This window comes from Procambarus clarkii, chromosome 17 (genome assembly GCF_040958095.1).
Source record: "Procambarus clarkii isolate CNS0578487 chromosome 17, FALCON_Pclarkii_2.0, whole genome shotgun sequence".
Taxonomy (NCBI): Eukaryota; Metazoa; Arthropoda; class Malacostraca; order Decapoda; family Cambaridae; genus Procambarus; species Procambarus clarkii.
Genome location: NC_091166.1, coordinates 35,106,695 through 35,127,559, shown reverse-complemented (window position 1 = coordinate 35,127,559; position 20,865 = coordinate 35,106,695). Strand labels below are relative to the sequence as shown.

Here is a 20,865-nt window from a genome sequence, read left to right as displayed (position 1 = left end):
AGAAGGCTGTTTATAACAATAATATTTGTCTGGAAAGTTTCTTTAATAGTAAACTGTTTACCATATGTAAACAAAGCCTCTATAAGGATTGAAAAAAGATATAGAGGTTCGTATGTACTTGAGTAACTGCTTGAGTAATTCGGGCCTGGGTCCTTGAGTACAAGCAGGCTTGTGGCTGTATATAATAGCGCTTGTGGTAGCATGGAGCCCAGGAGCTTAAACATAACTGTGGGAAAATCGTTGTTGATCTTCAATGAAAATGTTGCATATCAGATGATGAAAATCAACTGCCTCACGTTGCAGATCAATTGTGCAACCCCGCCCAGTTGAAAGCAACGGGAACCATCGCATTATATTTTTTTCAACTACTAAGCAAGTCACCGTCACCTCCCCCCCCCTACCACAGACCGGGAGGTCCCCCCCCCCCCTCCACAAAGACCGAGAGGTCCCCCCCCCACTCAACGATCCAACTTTGATGATTGAGATCAGAATTGTTTTGAGTCTGACTATGTCCTCTTCTTGTTCTCATCTCTCCATGGTCTCTATCTTTCCTATCTCCGCTCATTCTTCCACCCTCTTCCTGCCCCTATTCTTCTGCCTCTCCCTTTCATCTCTTCCTGAGCAGTTTTGTCTTTGGATTTTCAGTTTTCTATTGAGCAGTTTTCTCTCAGTTTCCCTTTCTCGGCTATGTCCCCCCACCCCTTCCTGTCCCATAGTCCCCCCCCCCCATCCCTTTCTGTCCCAAAGTCCCCCCTACCTCACTCCTAGTTGTTAGCTAGGTTAGATCTTAGCTGCTCCCTTACTCAAGTCAGTACACCTGGATGGTCTCTCTCTGTCCTCGGGTGGTCCTCCTTCCTGGCCGAGGTCGTCCTCGAGGGAGGAGTGCGAGGTAATCTGTACCTCTCTCACCACCACCGCTTCTCTCAAGGCCTGGAGAGCCATTTAAGTGCCTCGTTATCATGCCTCCAGTCTGAGAATTAAGGTGTGTGTGGGGGGGGGGGGAAGTGAGCAACGCTGTATTTACTATGTGTGTGTCTGCAGAATTGAGCTATTAGCTCTTGGACCCCGCCTTTCTAACTATTCTATTTTTCCCTCTATTATGTCTACTACATATCTGTAACACACACACACACACTGAGTTGAGAGGCGGGACCAAAGAGCCAGAGCTCAACCCCCGCAAACACAACTAGGTAAGTACATCTCCAGGAACCAGCTCGTAACACCAATCTAGCTTCCAGGAACCTATTTACCACCAGGTGAAGAGGTGCATCAGGTGAAAGAAACTCTGCCTCGAGCTGTGCCAGGGGATCGGATCTCACCAATATACAGTAGTTGGCCCTTAATTATCACTATTTGGAGGGATTCCGGAGGCACTATAGACTATATGATCCTAGTGAGCGAGTGGTCAGTCTCTAGGGTTGTTCATCTCTAGATTTTACCAGATGAGTCGGGACTCATCATCATCATCATCATCACTGTGTGCAAGTGACATCAAGTGTCGAGAAAATGACGAACGTGTCTTGGACGAAAGTGAGGAGAGGACTTGTTGTTGTTTTAGATTCAGCTACTGGGAACACACAGTTCCAAGTAGCACGGGCTGTGGTGATCCCGTAGTGGACTTACCTGGCACAGGAGCGGGGCAAGTAGCACGGGCTATGGTGAACCCGTAGTGGACTTACCTGGCACAGGAGCGGGGCAAGTAGCACGGGCTATGGTGATCCCGTAGTGGACTTACCTGGCACAGGAGCGGGGCAAGTAGCACGGGCTATGGTGAACCCGTAGTGGACTTACCTGGCACAGGAGCGGGGCAAGTAGCACGGGCAATGGTGAGCCCGTAGTGGACTTACCTCTCACAGTAGCAGGGCAAATAGCACGGGCTACGAATGAGAAGGGCGAGAGTAAGACAAGGCTTATTATAGACCAGTTGCAGAGTTAACTGCTAAATGGCTACTAGATTTGAATACCAGCAATTGCAAGGTAATGTAATGGGAACGGAGACCAAGAGAGCGAATACCAAAGTAAACCATCACTGAGAGATACTGGAGGATCATCAAAACATCCTTCAGAAACCTCAATAAAGAGTCATTGAAAATACACCTACGTGAGACAAGATCTTTGATTATGCATCGCTAACGTGGAGTTCTCGTTTCAAGGACCACAAAAGGAAACTTGAAAAGATACACAAATTTGCAACTACGTCAGGTCAGAGAACTGGACCGCGGGGTCACAGTAGAGAACTGGACCGCGGGTCACAGTAGAGAACTGGACCGCGGGTCACCGTAAAAAATTGGACCGCGGGTCACAATAGAGACAATGTGCCTAGGGAGGGTGACGAGGCGAGGTCCAAGAGCTGAAGCTTGACCCAGAGGCACAAATATGTGAGTACATGCTCCCAGAATTATCATAAATACTCACAAATAAATTAGATTTAGAAACTAAGAGCAAATAGCTAAATCAAAATGTATATTAGAAATTTAGAACGTGATCACGTGACTAATAACAAAAGGAATTACATACAAACAAACAATGAAAACAATGAAGACAATAACAAACAAAGACAGGGGCAAGCAACAATAAGCCCCAACTAACCTTCCCATCAAGAGCAAGAACATTTAAACTCATTTTTTTTGTGAGGAACAAAAAACAGCTAAAACACAGCAAATACAACACGCAATCCAATCATGGTAATGGAATTTATTTTATTACAATCAAAAGCTTCACGTTCATTACGAGTGAAGCAATAATGCTTGCGTCAAGACGCAAAATGCATCGCCGTCAGCATATCCACGGACAAAAATATATATTTTTTGATTCACACGTCAGACTAGTGCAAGCTGCTACGTCCAACAGCCTGGTTGACCAGACCACTCACCAGGAAGCTTGGTCAGAGACCGGGCCGCGGGGACGTTGATCCCCGGTAACAACAGGAGATAGGTGAAAGTTCCAAATAGGGATAATGAGGATAGATATATCACAGCAGACATACTCGCATATTTTCATGTTATTAACGCACCAGTTTGTAAGTGATTTGAACGTTGTGGTTCGTTTAATCTCGCTTTCCTCTCTCTCTCTCTCTCTCTCTCTCTCTCTCTCTCTCTCTCTCTCTCTCTCTCTCTCTCTCTCTCTCTCTCTTTACCTCTCTCTCTCTCTCTCTCTCTCTCTCTTTACCTCTCTCTCTCTCTCTCTTTACCTCTCTCTCTCTCTCTTTACCTCTCTCTCTCTCTCTTTACCTCTCTCTCTCTCTCTCTCTCTCTCTCTCTCTCTCTCTCTCTCTCTCTCTCTCTCTCTCTCTCTCTCTCTTTACCTCTCTCTCTCTCTTTACCTCTCTCTCTCTCTTTACCTCTCTCTCTCTCTCTCTTTACCTCTCTCTCTCTCTTTACCTCTCTCTCTCTCTCTCTTTACCTCTCTCTCTCTCTCTCTCTTTACCTCTCTCTCTCTCTCTCTCTTTACCTCTCTCTCTCTCTCTCTCTTTACCTCTCTCTCTCTCTCTCTCTTTACCTCTCTCTCTCTCTCTCTCTTTACCTCTCTCTCTCTCTCTTTACCTCTCTCTCTCTCTCTTTACCTCTCTCTCTCTCTCTCTCTTTACCTCTCTCTCTCTCTCTCTCTTTACCTCTCTCTCTCTCTCTCTTTACCTCTCTCTCTCTCTCTCTTTACCTCTCTCTCTCTCTCTCTTTACCTCTCTCTCTCTCTCTCTCTTTACCTCTCTCTCTCTTTACCTCTCTCTCTCTCTCTCTTTACCTCTCTCTCTCTCTCTCTCTTTACCTCTCTCTCTCTCTCTCTCTCTCTCTCTCTCTCTCTCTCTCTCTCTCTCTCTCTTTACCTCTCTCTCTCTCTCTCTCTCTCTCTCTCTCTCTCTCTCTCTCTCTCTCTCTCTCTCTCTCTCTCTCTCTCTTTACCTCTCTCTCTCTCTTTACCTCTCTCTCTCTCTCTCTCTTTACCTCTCTCTCTCTCTCTCTCTTTACCTCTCTCTCTCTCTCTCTCTCTCTCTCTTTACCTCTCTCTCTCTCTCTCTCTCTCTCTTTACCTCTCTCTCTCTCTCTCTTTACCTCTCTCTCTCTCTCTCTCTTTACCTCTCTCTCTCTCTCTCTCTTTACCTCTCTCTCTCTCTCTCTCTCTCTCTCTCTCTCTCTCTCTCTCTCTCTCTCTCTCTCTCTCTCTCTCTCTCTGTGTGTTCCTCCTCCTCCCGGGGGTCGAGATAGTGTGCTGTAAAAGGCTAAATCCACTTCACTGCCTTATCTGCCAACTTCCCACTCCAGCGCCTCAAGCTTGACCTGAGGAGGACCTGCTGAGTCAGCAGATGTCGAGGATGACCTCCAGGCGTCAGGAGATGTCGACGATTGGATAGCAACAGCAGAGGCCGGGATTTTTCAACAGAATCGAACTGGATTGGTCAATCGGAAGTAGTACAAGATTGGTGAGGGAGTTTTTAAGGAATGACAGGTTTGGTCAGATGACATGACCAAACCTGTCATACCGTCATGCCAAACCTGTCATGAGAAGTTACCATGAGGTTACCCTGAAGTGGATTTTCGAGGATCAATGCCCTACGGCCCAGTCTCTGACCAGACCTTGTGGTTGGTTGTCTGGTTAACCAGGCTGTTAGTCTAGCGAATAAATCACAGCCCGGTTGATCAGATATCTTTTAGAGGTGTTTATCAACTCACTAAAATTTTCCAGATACAAACTATTATTTCTCTCTCTCTCTCCAGCGCTCCAAGGATTACGTGGTCCCATTAATTCATCCGTCTGTGAGTAGATTTCGAGAATAGAAAATCCCTACACGCTCTCCAGGTCAGCAATTTATCCAGCTTTAAATTGGGCTGTTATTGTGCAAAGATATTCTACTCGTATGGTACGAAGGCGTACCATACGCTTAGCCCAGAGCAACCCGTTCTCGATTCAAGTCCATTCCATCCAGCGGTCGACCACACAGACGCATTCATAAATTTTTACATGCTGTTCATTCAAAACGGGAATTTTCTCAAAAATAAATTAATATTATAATATATTAGCATATTGTGCATAAATAGGCATAGGTTAGGTGTTTAGGTTCTGTTGGCGATTATTTGTACTTGTAGTACGTGGGTGAAGCATTTACAGCGTTGTGGTTCGAACACAAGTCGTCAATGAAGCACTTGTTCCGGAAGTGTTCGAACGTCATCAGTTATGAGTCGTGTGTAAACCGTTTTTCATTCATAAACAGCTGGGGTTTGGCGGGTGGATGGAATGGACTTCTGGGTCATTGTCTGGAGGACGGGCTGGCCCAGAGACGCCCAAAACGCTGCGTACCGTCTCAACAGCTCCGAGACCTGTGCGCATTCCCCTCAGAGTTCCGACTTGGAAAAGCAAACCATTTAACAATATTGGAAAACACGCTTACACACACAACCATCCAATCACGGTTTTATTCTTTCTCAATATTTAGTTAGGAATGTTAAAGTCAGTCCGAATCGAAGATTGCAACCGATCAAGATGTTTTTCAACGTGCTGTCACAATTCTGTGTTGCTGTTTCAATGGGGTTTAAATGCTCGCATATAAATTGTTGCAATTGGGTGTATGTTGGAGGAATGTTGATATTGATCTGTTTGTTTATTCAATCGCATTTTACAAGAAGTGAAGGTCAACTTCTTCAAGCACAATGCACATAATAATAATAATAAAAAAACTAATGCAAAATAAAACAGAACTTTGAAAATATTATTTTCATGATTTTTGTTTTCTTATAAAAAGTTTAAAAGCACTTTATTCATTAATTTATTGGTTGTTGTGTTCTTTTTAAGCAGAAAATTTATTACCTTTCTAACACTAAAGATAATTTGAAAGTCATTTGAATTTGTGTATTTACCTTCAAATTATCTAAATTATTCACTTTAATTTATTGTTATTGATGCACACACGCACGCACACACACGCGCACACACACACACACACACACACACACACACACACACACACACACACACACACACACACACACACACACACACACAGGGGGCCTGGTGGCTGAGTATTCAGCGCTCGGTATTCGTAATCCTAGGAAACAAATGGACAGTGCAAATGAACAAATTTTTCCACCCTGATGCCCTCCTGTTCACCCAGCAGTTAAATCAAAAGTGATTTAGCTAATTTTCTGAACAAAATAATGAAACTGGTCTTCAGAACACACTAACCAGCAACAAATTATTAAAAGCGTCTGTTTGTCCCTATAATTATGACGCGTTTGTCAGTCATCGTAAAATCAGTTCAATTTAGCTTGGCGGAAAATCAAAGTCTAAATTGTTCCTTGAGTTAATCTCGATCATTTGTTTAACAAATTATTTATATAATCCGGAGCTTGTCTGGCTTAGTTCAGGGCCCCGTGGTTGTGTGTCTTCGTTAGTATTGACGTCACGGCTGGTGGGGTCAAACGACGCAGTGTTCGAATTTATGTCTAGGACGCAGTGTTCGAATTTATGTCTAGGACGCAGTGTTCGAATTTATGTCTACGACGCTGTGTTCGAGTTTATGTCTACGACGCTGTGTTCGAATTTATGTCCAGGACGCTGTGTTCGAATTTATGTCCAGGACGCTGTGTTCGAATTTATGTCTACGACGCTGTGTTCGAATTTTGTCTACGGCGCTTGGTGTGCACAATGAACATTATCGGAGGTTCTATAGCGTTTAGAATAACGGAAATGCTGTACCGAGTTCGATCCTTGTGACACCGTGCAACGAGAGGACTCGATTACCCATAATATTTACATGACAATGTAAACACAGCATCATTGGAACCCTCTCCCCCCCCCCCCTCCAAGGTGGTCACGTGACGTTATATACAAGGGCTAAGCAGCCTTGGTTATCGCTCAACCGATATCGTTTTCGCTTTTTTGTTATCACAGTCGTTCAGTGACCTGGGGCCTGATAGCTGAGTGGACCGTGCTCTGGACTCGTAATCCTAGGGGTCCGGGTTCGATCCCCGGTCATGGCAGAAACAAAAATGGGCAGAGTTTCTTCCACTCTGATGTCCCTGTTACCTAGCAGTAAATAGGTACCTGGGAGTTAGGCAGCTGTTACGGGCTGCTTCCTGGGTGTGTGTGTGTGTGTGTGTGTGTGTGTGTGTGTGTGTGTGTGTGTGTGTGTGTGTGTGTGTGTGTGTGTGTGTGTGTGTGCGTGTGTGCGTGTGTGTGTGGAAAAATAATATTAGTTAGTAACAGTTAATTGATTGACAGTTGAGAGGCGGGCCGAAAGACCAGAGCTCAACCTCCGCAAGCACAACTAGGTGAATACAACTAGGTAAATACAGCCGTTGAACAACAGACATTGCTTTCAATGTTCACGGACGTTATCGCTTTCACTGATTCGCAATCCCCCGTGGTGAAGTGGTAAGACACTCGCCTGGCGTTTCGCACGCGCTTTATCCAGGGTTCGTATCCTGGCCGAGGAGGATTTACTGGGCGTTAATCCTGGACTGTATCCTCTGTTTACCGAACAGTAAAATGGATATTTTCAAGAGAAAACTAGATAGTTTTCTTCAAGAAGTGCCGTACCAACCGGGCTGTGGTGGGTATGTGGGCCTGCGGGCCGCTCCAAGCTACAGCCTGGTGGACCAAACTCTCCCAAGTCAAGCCTGGCCTCGGGCCGGGCTTGGGGAGTAGAAGAACTCCCAGAACCCCATCAAGCAGGTACCAAGCTTTTACCGATAAAGCGTCAGACTTCGCACGATAAGACTGCTCGCTCTCTGTCTTGTAGAACTGTATGTTCAAGACCAGGTGGGTCAACTACTGCCGCAGAAGGACGGCAGACGGACAGCAGACAACTACTCCAGCAGACAGTTTCTCTCTGAAGAAACGCCAGCCACGACAAGACAATCATTCCGCCTAAGTTTGCTGTGGCTCTTCGATCGGCACTCCATGATTCTAGCTAGTGCTCGGATGGGTGACCGCAGGAGCAAATATAACAGGGCCACTCTACAGCCTGGAGTCGTGGCACTGTGACTCGAGCCTCGAGGTTCAAGTGCCAGCTTCCTAGCGTGGTCCTAGCAGCTGTGCCAAGGGCCGTGTCTGGCACCACGAGCGGCACTTTGTGTTGAAACCATAAAGCCCGATAGTTAATTATTCAATTAATTAATCAATTAATTAATGTAAACGCAGGAGCATTTATTCCACTAATTCAAATATTTGTATACAAAACTCAGCGTCGCTTAATCTAAATGGCAAAGTACTTGTTTTAATCCTCAATTACTCTAATAGCGACGGAGTAGGGATTGGACGGGGGATTAACACGTGTGTACAGGTGTGTCCGAGGGATGTGTCCTGTGTACAGGTGTGTCCAGATGTCTGGTCTGTGTCCTCTATACAGAGGTGTCTGTGGTCCAGTAGGAAGACGCCAATGGTCATAGCCATCTGGTCCATCTTAACGGAGCTAAATGGTCTATCTAAACAGGTACAGCTAACTAGGCCTCCTAAACAAAGGTGTTAGCGGTGCAGTGGTCAAGCTTTTATGGCACAACTGTTTCTCCAGCAGTGTGTGCGTCGTGGACATGTACACACACAGTTTATGTCGACATCTCCCATGTACTCACAATCTATGTCGACATCTCCCATGTACTCACAATCTATGTCGACATCCCCCATGTACTCACAATCTATGTCGACATCCCCCATGTACTCACAATCTATGTCGACATCCCCCATGTACTCACAATCTATGTCGACATCTTTCAGACTTATTTGCTTAACAAAAGCTGGGAACAAAAGTGTGGGACGACGCCGGGGTGAGTAGGGTGTGTGGGGGTGTGGGTAGGGGTGTGTGGGCGTGGTGGGTGTGGTGGGTGGAGGGGTCGACACGATCCATGGATAAAACACAAATTTATCTGCGTGTGGGGATGTCGACCTTTCGTCCTGACACTGTCTATTGTCGAACCCGACCTCGAACCCGCCACCAGAAGAAAAAAACCCACTCACACAATTGCACCATTAAAAATCAGTGGTCAAAGGTGACACCCTGAAAATCTACGGTCAAAGGTGACACGATTAGAATCCATGGTCGAAAATTACAACATTCAAATCAATGGTCAAAAGTGGCACTATTAAAACCGCTGATTAGAGTAAAGACCACTATAGTCAATGGTCAAAAGTACCAGGATCAAAGTCATTGGTCAGAATTGACCCATTACAGTTATTGACCAGCTTTGACACCCCCCTATCAGCGTTCAGAGATAGCACTGTTATCTCATCATTTCGAGATAACAACATCCAAATCGCCGATAAGAGATAACATTTGGATTAATGGAGCGTAACAACTTCCGCCTGGATAGTTAGCAGTGATTGGTCAATTATAACACTGACGACATGTTGTAATCTATGGAGGCAATTACAGGAGAGACTGAATGCTTGTTGGGTCACGTGACAGCACCGAATCATATTCACAAGACCCTGGAGGGAGGGCGGGTAGCTGTTGTGGTGTAGGTGTGGTGGGTGCAGGTGTGGAACCTTGTGGTGGGTGCAGGTGTGGAGTCTTGTGTTGGGTGCAGGTGTGTTCTCCTGTGGCGGCGTGGGTGTGGCGTAGTGGGCTACACTAAATGTTTAACTTGAACAAACATTTCTGAAACTTTGTTAGAAAGAGTCTCTCCTCTCTATCTATCTTCCCTTCACCATCAGTGACCTCCCCTCCCTCCCTCAACCTCTCCCCTCCCCCTCCACTGCCCCCCCCTTCCCTCCACCAGAGGAATCACTGAAACATCTCACCATAAAGGAGGAGATGTATGGATGCTGCTGCTCTGGATCCTGCAATTTAGATAAGCCAGGAGAGGCAACCAGTCCAAGACTACTGTCACCCCCCCCTCTCGTCTCCCCCTATATTCCCCTCCCTCTACACCCCCTCCCTCTACACCCCCCGTCCCCTCACACACTATCTTAGTCCCACACTCCCTCCTCACCCGGCACCTTACAAGTGACCCAGACATCAAGAGTTGCTTGTTCTACACGCTGCTGGTCTGAGACGCCCATCAGTATGTCACACTAGTCTGAGACGCCCATCAGTATGTCACACTAGTCTGAGACGCCCATCAGTGTGTCCACTACTCTTGCCCCTCTTCGTCCAGCTCTCACTCTCTTCTGGAGGAGTCAACAAGGGTCCGCCTCTCAGTGTGGTAACTCACTCAATGTGCTCAAGGGATATAATAATTGACTGTCGAGGCCAAGTCTGCTTCAAGTGTGTGTTCCCTGGCGGAAGGTTGACACGAGGACCAACTTAGAAACTGCAGACGACACTACACAAGAAATTAAGGAGTCACGCCCATGTTTAAGACAAGAAATGAAGAACAATTCAAAATATTTCTTCCCATATATGAAATCAAAATAAAAACAAAAAACTCGTTAGTATAACTTGTTTGTATATAATACTTATACTAACAAACTTGTTAGTATAAGTATTGGACTTTTACTAACAAGTGAAGAATCATACACAGAGGTCGACATAGAAATTAGTGAAATACTTAAAAGATCAGTATGAGACTGTATTTAGCACTCCTACAAACTATATGCAAACTAAAACTACATAGAAACTAAACTATTTCAAAAATCGAGTTCCAGGGAAAGCTAGTAAGAGGCTTAAATGAGTTATGAGAAGAGGAAAGCTCTAATTCCAAGCTGAATACACAAAACCTGCCAAGCTGATTTAACGGTTGCCTTAAAAATCTTGTTTAGCGTGTATCCTGTCCTAATGCGTCGCGTTTTGCACGGTCTCGACCCAGCCGTTATAAACACGACGTATTTTGAAAAATTAAAGCACTGCAATATTGACGTTTCTATGTATCGGCCTCGGAGCCCGTCCTCAGACCAAATTCATTATCATGAGAAACCACACCCACCGTAAACCCACTTGGATAGTTATCTAGACATTTGTGATGTCTGAAAGCATATTATAATTTCAGTAATAGTCTACATGTAAACTGGCAAGTGAACCTTTGTCCTAAACAGAGATTATTTTCAAGTTATAGCTTTATTGTATTATAAATTGTTGGTTTAAAATATAAAAAGTGTAAGCTGAAAATGTTTTCTTTGAAGAATTTGGTTTTCTGTAAATGGAATTCTTGGGTACTCTGAGATAATATTAAATTTCCATATTTCACATTATCGTCAATAATACATTGTATTAATATAACCAAACGTAATGAAACCTAACGTAACCAAAGTTTAACCTAGATTAACCTTAACCTAACCTAACCATGGAAAAGGAGTAGATAGCAGCACTAATTATGTAGTCGTTATCGATTCCTTCCCATGATTCCCCGCTGAAGACAGGTTGCGACCTCAATAGGTTAGGTTAGGTTAAATTAGGTTAGGTTTAAGTTAGATTAGGTGGGTTGCTTGGGTTCATACATTTCTGGTTAAGTCAAACAGTTGCATTTTTTACGTATCGTCAAATCAGGAGAACGGCCTGGATTATCGCTAACGAGTGAACACGTAATAACGACTCTGGGGAACAATTAAGGAGTCTTAATATCAATGGAAATTATCTGTAATGAATATTCTCTTTTTGAAGTATTAACAGCAATTACTGAATGTTCTCTTTATACCAGTCATTGTATTACTGTGCCCTGAGGGGCAAACAAGCGTGTATCATCCCTAAACATGTTAAGGGTCCAGGGATGGGAGTTCGATTCCAGTGCATAGCCCCTAATGTTGTTACAAATTAAAGATCTGTTACTATGATGTTTTTAAGAGACCAGTGAGGTCTCTCAGTGGTAGAGACCAGAGAGGTCTCTCACAGGTAGAGACCAGAGAGGTCTCTCACAGGTAGAGACCAGAGAGGTCTCTCACTGGTAGAGACCAGAGAGGTCTCTCACTGGAAGAGACCAGAGAGGTCTCTCACAAGTAGAGACCAGAGAGGTCTCTCACTGGTAGAGACCAGAGAGGTCTCTCACTGGTAGACACCAGAGAGGTCTCTCACTGGTAGAGACCAGAGAGGTCTCTCACAGGTAGAGACCAGAGAGGTCTCTCGCTGGTATTCAGTAGGTCTAAGGACCTACTATGATATGCCATGTTAATACTACCAATCTATAAGTTTTAGAGTCTGCTTTATTACCTCCTGAGGGCAGTGGCGCGATTTCCGCTGTTTGAAATGGATTTTCATCATGAAGGACAACGGGCTTATTATGAGAAGATTATGGATGACGTCTTAGTACAATAGGCAAGACAAAAAGGCGGCCTTTTAATCACCCTTGATGTCAAGGGGGATTAAAAGGCCGCCTTTTTGTCTTGCCTATTGTACTAAGACGTCATCCATAATCTTCTCATATTGACACTAGGAATATACTATAACAGAAAACGCACCTATTCAGAGGAAATGAAGATTGACTGAAGTCACTGACCATTTAGCGATGTCTGTGCCGGGTCACCGAGGTAACGAAATTTGGGTATGACGGAAGACGATCGTTTAATTCCCTCCAGCGAAATGGCAGGAGGGCCTGCGGGCCGCTCCAAGCAACAGCCTGGTGGACCAAACTCTCACAAGTCAAGCCTGGCCTCGGGCCGGGCTTGGGGAGTAGAAGAACTCCCAGAACCCCATCAACCAGGCATCAAGCAGGAAGGTACCTTTTAATTACCATTTTGGAAAATATTATATGATTGAAGGGAGAGATTGATAAATGATATGACAATATGAAAACACACCCTGGGGTATGAGCGTGCGTTGGGGAAAACGAAAACGCATGGGCATAGGCTCTATTACTACTACTACATTATCGTCATTAAGGAAATCCTTAATGGATTTCCTTAATTCTGGGATCTACTCCCCGAGGCACGGCGCCCGTGTGTGAGGACACGGAGTGTCAGTGTCTACGGAGAAGTAACTATTACGTTACCTGTAATTTGATAATAAAACAGAAAACCTGTTTTCCAAACCTGTATTTACCCAGGTCTTTTCGGAATTAATACTTGCACAATGGCGTATTTTGTGATGGATGTAGTAAAGGTTACTCCGTGTTGTGTCTTAGGTTAATATACTTATAACCTTAATTATATCCCCAGTGGGATAGAATTTTATATCTTAAGATAATTTCGGGGCTTAGAGTCCCCGCGGCCCGCTCATCGACCAGGCCTCCTTTTTGTTACACACCCCCAGGAAGCAGCCCGTAGCAGCTGTCTAACTCCCAGGTACCTATTTACTGCTAGGTAACAGGAGCATCAGGGTAAAAGAAACATTTTGCCCTTTTGTTTCCGCCTCCACCGGGGATCGAACCCGGAACCTCTGGATTACGAATTCGAAGCGCTGTCCACTAAGCTGTCAGGCACCTTATATACAACAATGATGTGAGGTCCTCCAGGTCCTCACCCTTCAGGTCCAGGTCCTCCAGGTCCTCACCCTTCAGGTCCAGGTCCCCCAGGTCCTCACCCTTCAGGTCCAGGTCCCCCAGGTCCTCACCCTTCAGGTCCAGGTCCCCCAGGTCCTCACCCTTCAGGTCCAGGTCCTCCAGGTCCTCACCCTTCAGGTCCAGGTCCTCCAGGTCCTCACCCTTCAGGTCCAGGTCCTCCAGGTCCTCACCCTTCAGGTTCAGGTCCTCCAGGTCCTCACCCTTCAGGTCCAGGTCCTCCAGGTCCTCACCCTTCAGGTCCAGGTCCTCCAGGTCCTCACCCTTCAGGTCCAGGTCCTCCAGGTCCTCACCCTTCAGGTCCAGGTCCTCCGAGTCCTCACCCTTCAGGTCCAGGTCCTCCGAGTCCTCACCCTTCAGGTCCAGGTCCTCCAGGTCCTCACCCTTCAGGTCCAGGTCCTCCAGGTCCTCACCCTTCAGGTCCAGGTCCTCCAGGTCCTCACCCTTCAGGTCCAGGTCCTCCGAGTCCTCACCCTTCAGGTCCAGGTCCTCCGAGTCCTCACCCTTCAGGTCCAGGTCCTCCGAGTCCTCACCCTTCAGGTCCAGGTCCTCCGAGTCCTCACCCTTCAGGTCCAGGTCCTCACCCTTCAGGTCCAGGTCCTCCAGGTCCTCACCCTTCAGGTCCAGGTCCTCCGAGTCCTCACCCTTCAGGTCCAGGTCCTCCGAGTCCTCACCCTTCAGGTCCAGGTCCTCCGAGTCCTCACCCTTCAGGTCCAGGTCCTCCCCCTCCGTCAAGACGAAGGAAGGGAGGAAGGGAGGAGCCCGGCTTGCCTCCTCAACCACATCACCTTCTTTGGCTAGTCTATTGTCTCGTCTTAGTATTTATGTGAACACATACGATTGTGCCTGCCTTCCTGCCTGCCTCTGTCTGCTTTCCTGCCTGTGTCTGCCTGCCTGCCAGCCAGCCAGCAGGCCAAGAAGCCAGCCAGCCAGCCAGCAGGCCAAGAAGCCAGCCAGCCAGCCAGCAGGCCAAGAAGCCAGCCAGCCAGCTAGCCAGGAAGCCAGCCAGCCAGCCAGCCAGCCAGCCAGCCAGCCAGCCAGCCAGCCAGCCTACGCGCCTACTTCCCAATCTGATGTCAATTATATCAAACCCTTTCACTGTAAGCGTGTGTGCACAATATAGCAACACGCTGCTGCCCACTGTAACATCACCATCACAGTGCTCCACGTCGACACACCAAACAATATTATTAAAATGCAGAATGAATTTTATATTAAGCAAATGTCTGGGCAGACTGCAACGGCTATGGGCTTGACGGCTTAGTGGACAGCACTCGGTATTCGTAGTTCTAAGGTTCCGGGTTCGATCCCCGGCGGAGGCGGAAACAAATGGCGGCTGTGTGTGCACGCGCGCACACAAGCAAGCACGATTAGTTTAACTTACCTATTGGTTCTGGTAAGTTAATTCTTCCCTTTTCGTTACACACCTGTGGGAGAGAGAAAACAATAAATAAGAAAGAAAGAGAGAGAGAGAGAGAGAGAGAGAGAGAGAGAGAGAGAGATAGGACAATAACAAGTGTTCATCATATAGATTGTGGCTCACACAATCACTACAATCAGTATCTACTGCGGAATTAAAAATTGTATGTTTATATTATCTAAATATAGCTTATAAGTCAGTACAGTGAAACACACACACACACACACACACACACACACACACACACACACACACACACGCACACGTACACGTACACCAGACCCACCCTGAAGTATGCAGCCCCTACTTGACGTGCTCACCTGTAAAAAAGTCAGAAACTCAAGTAATTATAGAGGCATGCAACAGGACAGAACACTCCTGTCCTCCTTTCCTGTTCTGGAAAGGAGGACAGGAAAGAGGAGGTGATGGCCCATGACCACGACATATAAAATCCTAAGACCAAGCTACAAGTTATCAAATAAAAGATGTTCAACACAACAAATAATAGAACAAGAGAACCCAGAGATATTATAGATGCAAAAGAGCCACAATAATCACAAGTTTTGTTCAACTTACAAGTTGTGAACAAGTTGTGAACAAGTTAAACAAGTCTCTGGAACAAGCACACTTAAGTTAAATATGATACAAGCATAAAATGACTTGTAACCAAAGCAAGGGAACTTAGGAGCTGAAGCTCATCCTTGTAATTACATCTATCTAGAGGTTATGTAGAGATAAAGGCCACTGCATTTGTAGCGCCACTATTTCCCCCCCCCTAGAACGCGACCAGGTAATCGTTTAACAACCAGTTCCCCACTTTCTGCCGAGTGTACGGGAGGGAACAGCGTAGTGTCCACACCCAATTATTCAGCACACATACTATCTTAACCGTTCCCTTTGAACTTGTACCAAACGTGTAGAGAACTGACATAAATGATCCCAAAATAGTGAGTTACCTCACATTATTTCAATCTCTATGCGACCCTAACCTAACCTGACTATTGTAATTGTCTTCAAAACTGTTCAAACACTTAATGTTCTCTGTGTTTGTGGCGACGGTGAACACGCTACAATGGTCGTGATGACGACGGTGAACACGCTACAATGGTCGTGAGGACAACAGTGAACAACAATGAACAACGTCAACACAAGAGGCCCTGAGAGCGCCCAAGCTGTTCCTTCTTCACCGTCAAAGAGTCGCGTCTCAATTGACCTCCAGCGTCTTAATAATTGAACACCAGTCCAACTTGGGTTCGAACCTGGTTTACCTGAGGGGAAGACCTTTGTACCGAGAGGCACTAGATAAACACACCAATTTTCTGACAGTCCATACGTGGTCCGGACCCCTGGGGCTCCGGCAGTGGGGTCCACATGGGGTCCACGGTCGGGGGTCCCAGCTTAAGACGGTTCCTGTCGATCTTAATCAAATGGATATTCACTCACAAGAGCTTCGAGGGATGGCGTTAAGCGTCACTCCAAGCTTGGAGGGATGTCTTGAAATGTTTCTCACGTCTGATGGACTTGTAGATAAGAAATGTGATGGACTTGTTGGAGAATATCGCAGGATATTGTTCGTTCAGTGGGTCTGTGCAGCAGGGGGGGCCTGTGCAGCAGGGGGGGGGCCTGTGCGGCAGGGGTGCCTGTGCAGCAGGGGGGGGGGCCTGTGCAGCAGGGGGGGGCCTGTGCAGCAGGGGGGGCCTGTGCAGCAGGGGGGTGCCTGTGCAGCAGGGGGGGGGCCTGTGCAGCAGGGATGCCGATGCACCAGGATTGCACTATGCACCGCCCACGCCTGCACATAAATGCACTGTAATCACTAGAGAGACACAGGCATGAGCGCACAGTCCTCTCACTCACACCCAAGGCATACGCCTCCTAAGTTCACAATACCGCTCACGCCATGAGCACGGAGTGCACAGTACACTAGCAGCCAACCTGGAAACCCCTGTTCGCAAGACTAAATGCACGCCGCTTACACACACAGCCTCGTTTAGCCAGGCTATCACCAGGGGAAAGCCAAGCCTCAAGCTGGGCTGTGAGAAGACAATCACTCTAGAAACAGGAGTTGGTATATCACAGGTTAATACAATCCAGACACCTTCCTCCATAACTTAAATCACCATTTCAGCGTGAGGGCAATTTCTCCCTTCCAAGGATGCTGCATCAACACGTACGGGAGAATCATCAGCATCCCTCTCTCTCTCTCTCCACCCCTTACATCTGTTCCCCTCTTCCCTCACCTCCCTCCTCTCTACCCCTCCCCCCCTCTCTCTCTCTCTCCGTCCCCCACCTTTCTCTACAGGTAATTTAATTGATCATCAGCATCCCTCTCTCTCTCTCTCCACCCTTTACATCTGTTCCCCTCTTCCCTCACCTCCCTCCTCTCTACCCCTCCCCCCCCTCTCTCTCTCCCCAACCCCCACCTTTCTCTACAGGTAATTTAATTAAGTCTTTCAATACATAATTGCTCTAGAAAATGTAGCACAAATCTCAATTCATAAAACATTATCAACTCACACATCTGACCCCACTAGTCGAGACCCCACATCTGACCCCACTAGTCGAGACCCCACATCTGACCCGACTAGTCGAGACCCCACATCTGACCCCCACTAGTCGAGACCCCACATCTGACCCCCACTAGTCGAGACCCCACATCTGACCCCCACTAGTCGAGACCCCACATCTGACCCCCACTAGTCGAGACCCCACATCTGACCCCACTAGTCGAGACCCCACATCTGACCCCACTAGTCGAGACCCCACATCTGACCCCCACTAGTCGAGACCCCACATCTGACCCCCACTAGTCGAGACCCCACATCTGACCCCCACTAGTCGAGACCCCACATCTGACCCCACTAGTCGAGACCCCACATCTGACCCCCACTAGTCGAGACCCCACATCTGACCCCCACTAGTCGAGACCCCACATCTGACCCCCACTAGTCGAGACCCCACATCTGACCCCCACTAGTCGAGACCCCACATCTGACCCCCACTAGTCGAGACCCCACATCTGACCCCACTAGTCGAGACCCCACATCTGACCCCCACTAGTCGAGACCCCACATCTGACCCCCACTAGTCGAGACCCCACATCTGACCCCCACTAGTCGAGACCCCACATCTGACCCCCACTAGTCGAGACCCCACATCTGACCCCCACTAGTCGAGACCCCACATCTGACCCCACTAGTCGAGACCCCACATCTGACCCCCACTAGTCGAGACCCCACATCTGACCCCCACTAGTCGAGACCCCACATCTGACCCCACTAGTCGAGACCCCACATCTGACCCCCACTAGTCGAGACCCCACATCTGACCCCCACTAGTCGAGACCCCACATCTGACCCCACTAGTCGAGACCCCACATCTGACCCCCACTAGTCGAGACCCCACATCTGACCCCCACTAGTCGAGACCCCACATCTGACCCCCACTAGTCGAGACCCCACATCTGACCCCCACTAGTCGAAACCCCACATCTGACCCCACTAGTCGAGACCCCACATCTGACCCCCACTAGTCGAGACCCCACATCTGACCCCACTAGACGAAACCAAACACGTGACCCCTCACACCGGAAGCGAGCAGCTCTCTTAAGCGGAAGGAACCACGTCTTCGAAAAAAAACCACATTAAGGTGGTTCTTTATCTTGAGAAGAGCTCTCACAAACACTGAAGGAGCTCTCACAAACACTGGAGGGGCTCTCACAAACACTGAAGGAGCTCTCACAAACACTGGAGGAGCTCTCACAAACACTGGAGGAGCTCTCACAAACACTGGAGGAGCTCTCACAAACACTGAAGGAGCTCTCACAAACACTGGAGGAGCTCTCATAGACACTGGAGGAGCTCTCACAAACACTGGAGGAGCTCTCACAAACCAAACACTGACAGGCACCCCCCCCCCCAACAAACACAGGACGGGCCCTCACAAACACTGACGGGCACCCCCCCCCAACAAACACAGGACGGGCCCTCACAAACACTGACGGGCACCCCCCCCCCAACAAACACAGGACGGGCCCTCACAAACACTGACGGGCACCCCCCCCCCCAACAAACACAGGACGGGCCCTCACAAACACTGACGGGCACCCCCCCCCCCAACAAACACAGGACGGGCCCTCACAAACACTGACGGGCACCCCCCCCCCAACAAACACAGGAGGGGCCCTCACAAACACTGACGGGCACCCCCCCCCCCCCAACAAACACAGGAGGGGCCCTCACAAACACTGACGGGCACCCCCCCCCCAACAAACACAGGAGGGGCCCTCACAAACACTGACGGGCACCCCCCCCCCCAACAAACACAGGACGGGCCCTCACAAACACTGACGGGCACCCCCCCCCCCCCCAACAAACACAGGAGGGGCCCTCACAAACACTGACGGGCACCCCCCCCCCCCAACAAACACAGGACGGGCCCTCACAAACACTGACGGGCACCCCCCCCCCCAACAAACACAGGACGGGCCCTCACAAACACTGACGGGCACCCCCCCCCCCAACAAACACAGGACGGGCCCTCACAAACACTGACGGGTACCCCCCCCCCAACAAACACAGGAGGGGCCCTCACAAACACTGACGGGCACCCCCCCCCCCCCCCAACAAACACAGGACGGGCCCTCACAAACACTGACGGGCACCCCCCCCCCCCCCCCAACAAACACAGGAGGGGCCCTCACAAACACTGACGGGCACCCCCCCCCCCCCCCAACAAACACAGGACGGGCCCTCACAAACACTGACGGGCACCCCCCCCCCCAACAAACACAGGACGGGCCCTCACAAACACTGACGGGTACCCCCCCCCCAACAAACACAGGAGGGGCCCTCACAAACACTGACGGGCACCCCCCCCCCCCAACAAACACAGGACGGGCCCTCACAAACACTGACGGGCACCCCCCCCCCCAACAAACACAGGAGGGGCCCTCACAAACACTGACGGGCACCCCCCCCCCCCCCCCAACAAACACAGGACGGGCCCTCACAAACACTTCACTACTACATCAACTCATTCCCCCTCCAAAGAAAATATCCGGAACCAGTTTTCTTACACTATTTCACTTTAGTTATGGAAGTGAGCCAGAAAGGGCTATGAGGGGAGGGGGCCATTCCAGCTGCCACCCTCTCTTACCTACGGTGAAGGGGGAGAGGGGAGGTGGGTAGGGGTAAATCCTAAGTAAATACTTCATCCTTACCTTCCGGTATAAGTATGGGAAGGTACTTCTTCCCTAACTGAAGTTTTCTTCAGTTAGGGAATCTATACAAAAATAGTACCAAACGTGGCCACCTGCGCCTCTATTGATGACCAATGACCACACAGTGGCTCTCATGTTTCACCCGAGTAATTCACCCATGAGGGGTGAGTTAACTGGACAGCGGGACTCATTCAGTGAGTGAAACAACGCTGGGTTATTCATCCTGTCACGTGGACTCGAGACGCAGCTTCCTTGAACCATGTACAGCTTTACACACAGAAATCACAATAGCGTGATGGATCAATAAGCAAATCCACAAGGGCCGTGACGAGGATTCGAACCAACATCTGAGAGCATCCCAGACGCTGCCTTAATCGACTGAGCTACGACATGGTCAAAAGAGTTGAAACCAGCAGTTCTACTGAACTTACTTGGATCCTGCAGCCTCTCCGAGACACAAACCAGGGTTTTACACAACTCCCCCATGCACTCGAACTATGTCAATAGGCCGTTCTACCTCTTCGCCCTTCGTTACACACAGAAAAATGAAGAATAGAACTTCTGGTTTCAACTCTTTTGACCATGTCGTAGCTCAGACGATTAAGACAGCGTCTGGGATGCTCTCAGACGCAGGTTCGAAACCTCGCCACGGCCCTTGTGGATTTGTTCATGTACAGCTTTCAATCATCCACATCAAGTGCAATGGTGTGATCGACCATCCTATAAACAATTGCAATCTTGAGCTGCAACAGGTGTGCAATCGTAAACAACTTTATGTTGATATCTTTCCTTAGTAATAAGACTTTGTGTGATGGCTTCTCAGACATGATAACCTCATAAATGAGAGACTCGCACGGTAGGGCACTTGTTTTATG

At 48.3% G+C, this 20,865-nt stretch overlaps 2 protein-coding genes across 3 annotated transcripts in view; both read right to left on the bottom strand.

Moving 5' to 3' along the window:
- LOC123772369 (connectin) overlaps window positions 1-20,865 on the bottom strand; it is an 806,097-nt gene that overhangs the window by 352,152 nt on the left and 433,080 nt on the right. The gene's annotated exons all lie outside the window — the stretch shown is intronic.
- Window positions 10,788-16,671, bottom strand: LOC138365640 (uncharacterized protein in mobD 3'region-like). The gene is made up of 3 exons (XM_069326124.1): window positions 16,667-16,671; window positions 13,276-14,154; window positions 10,788-10,890 (listed from the first exon to the last, which is right to left on the bottom strand). The coding sequence occupies exons 1-3, from the start codon at window positions 16,669-16,671 to the stop codon at window positions 10,788-10,790; spliced, it is 987 nt and encodes a 328-aa protein (XP_069182225.1).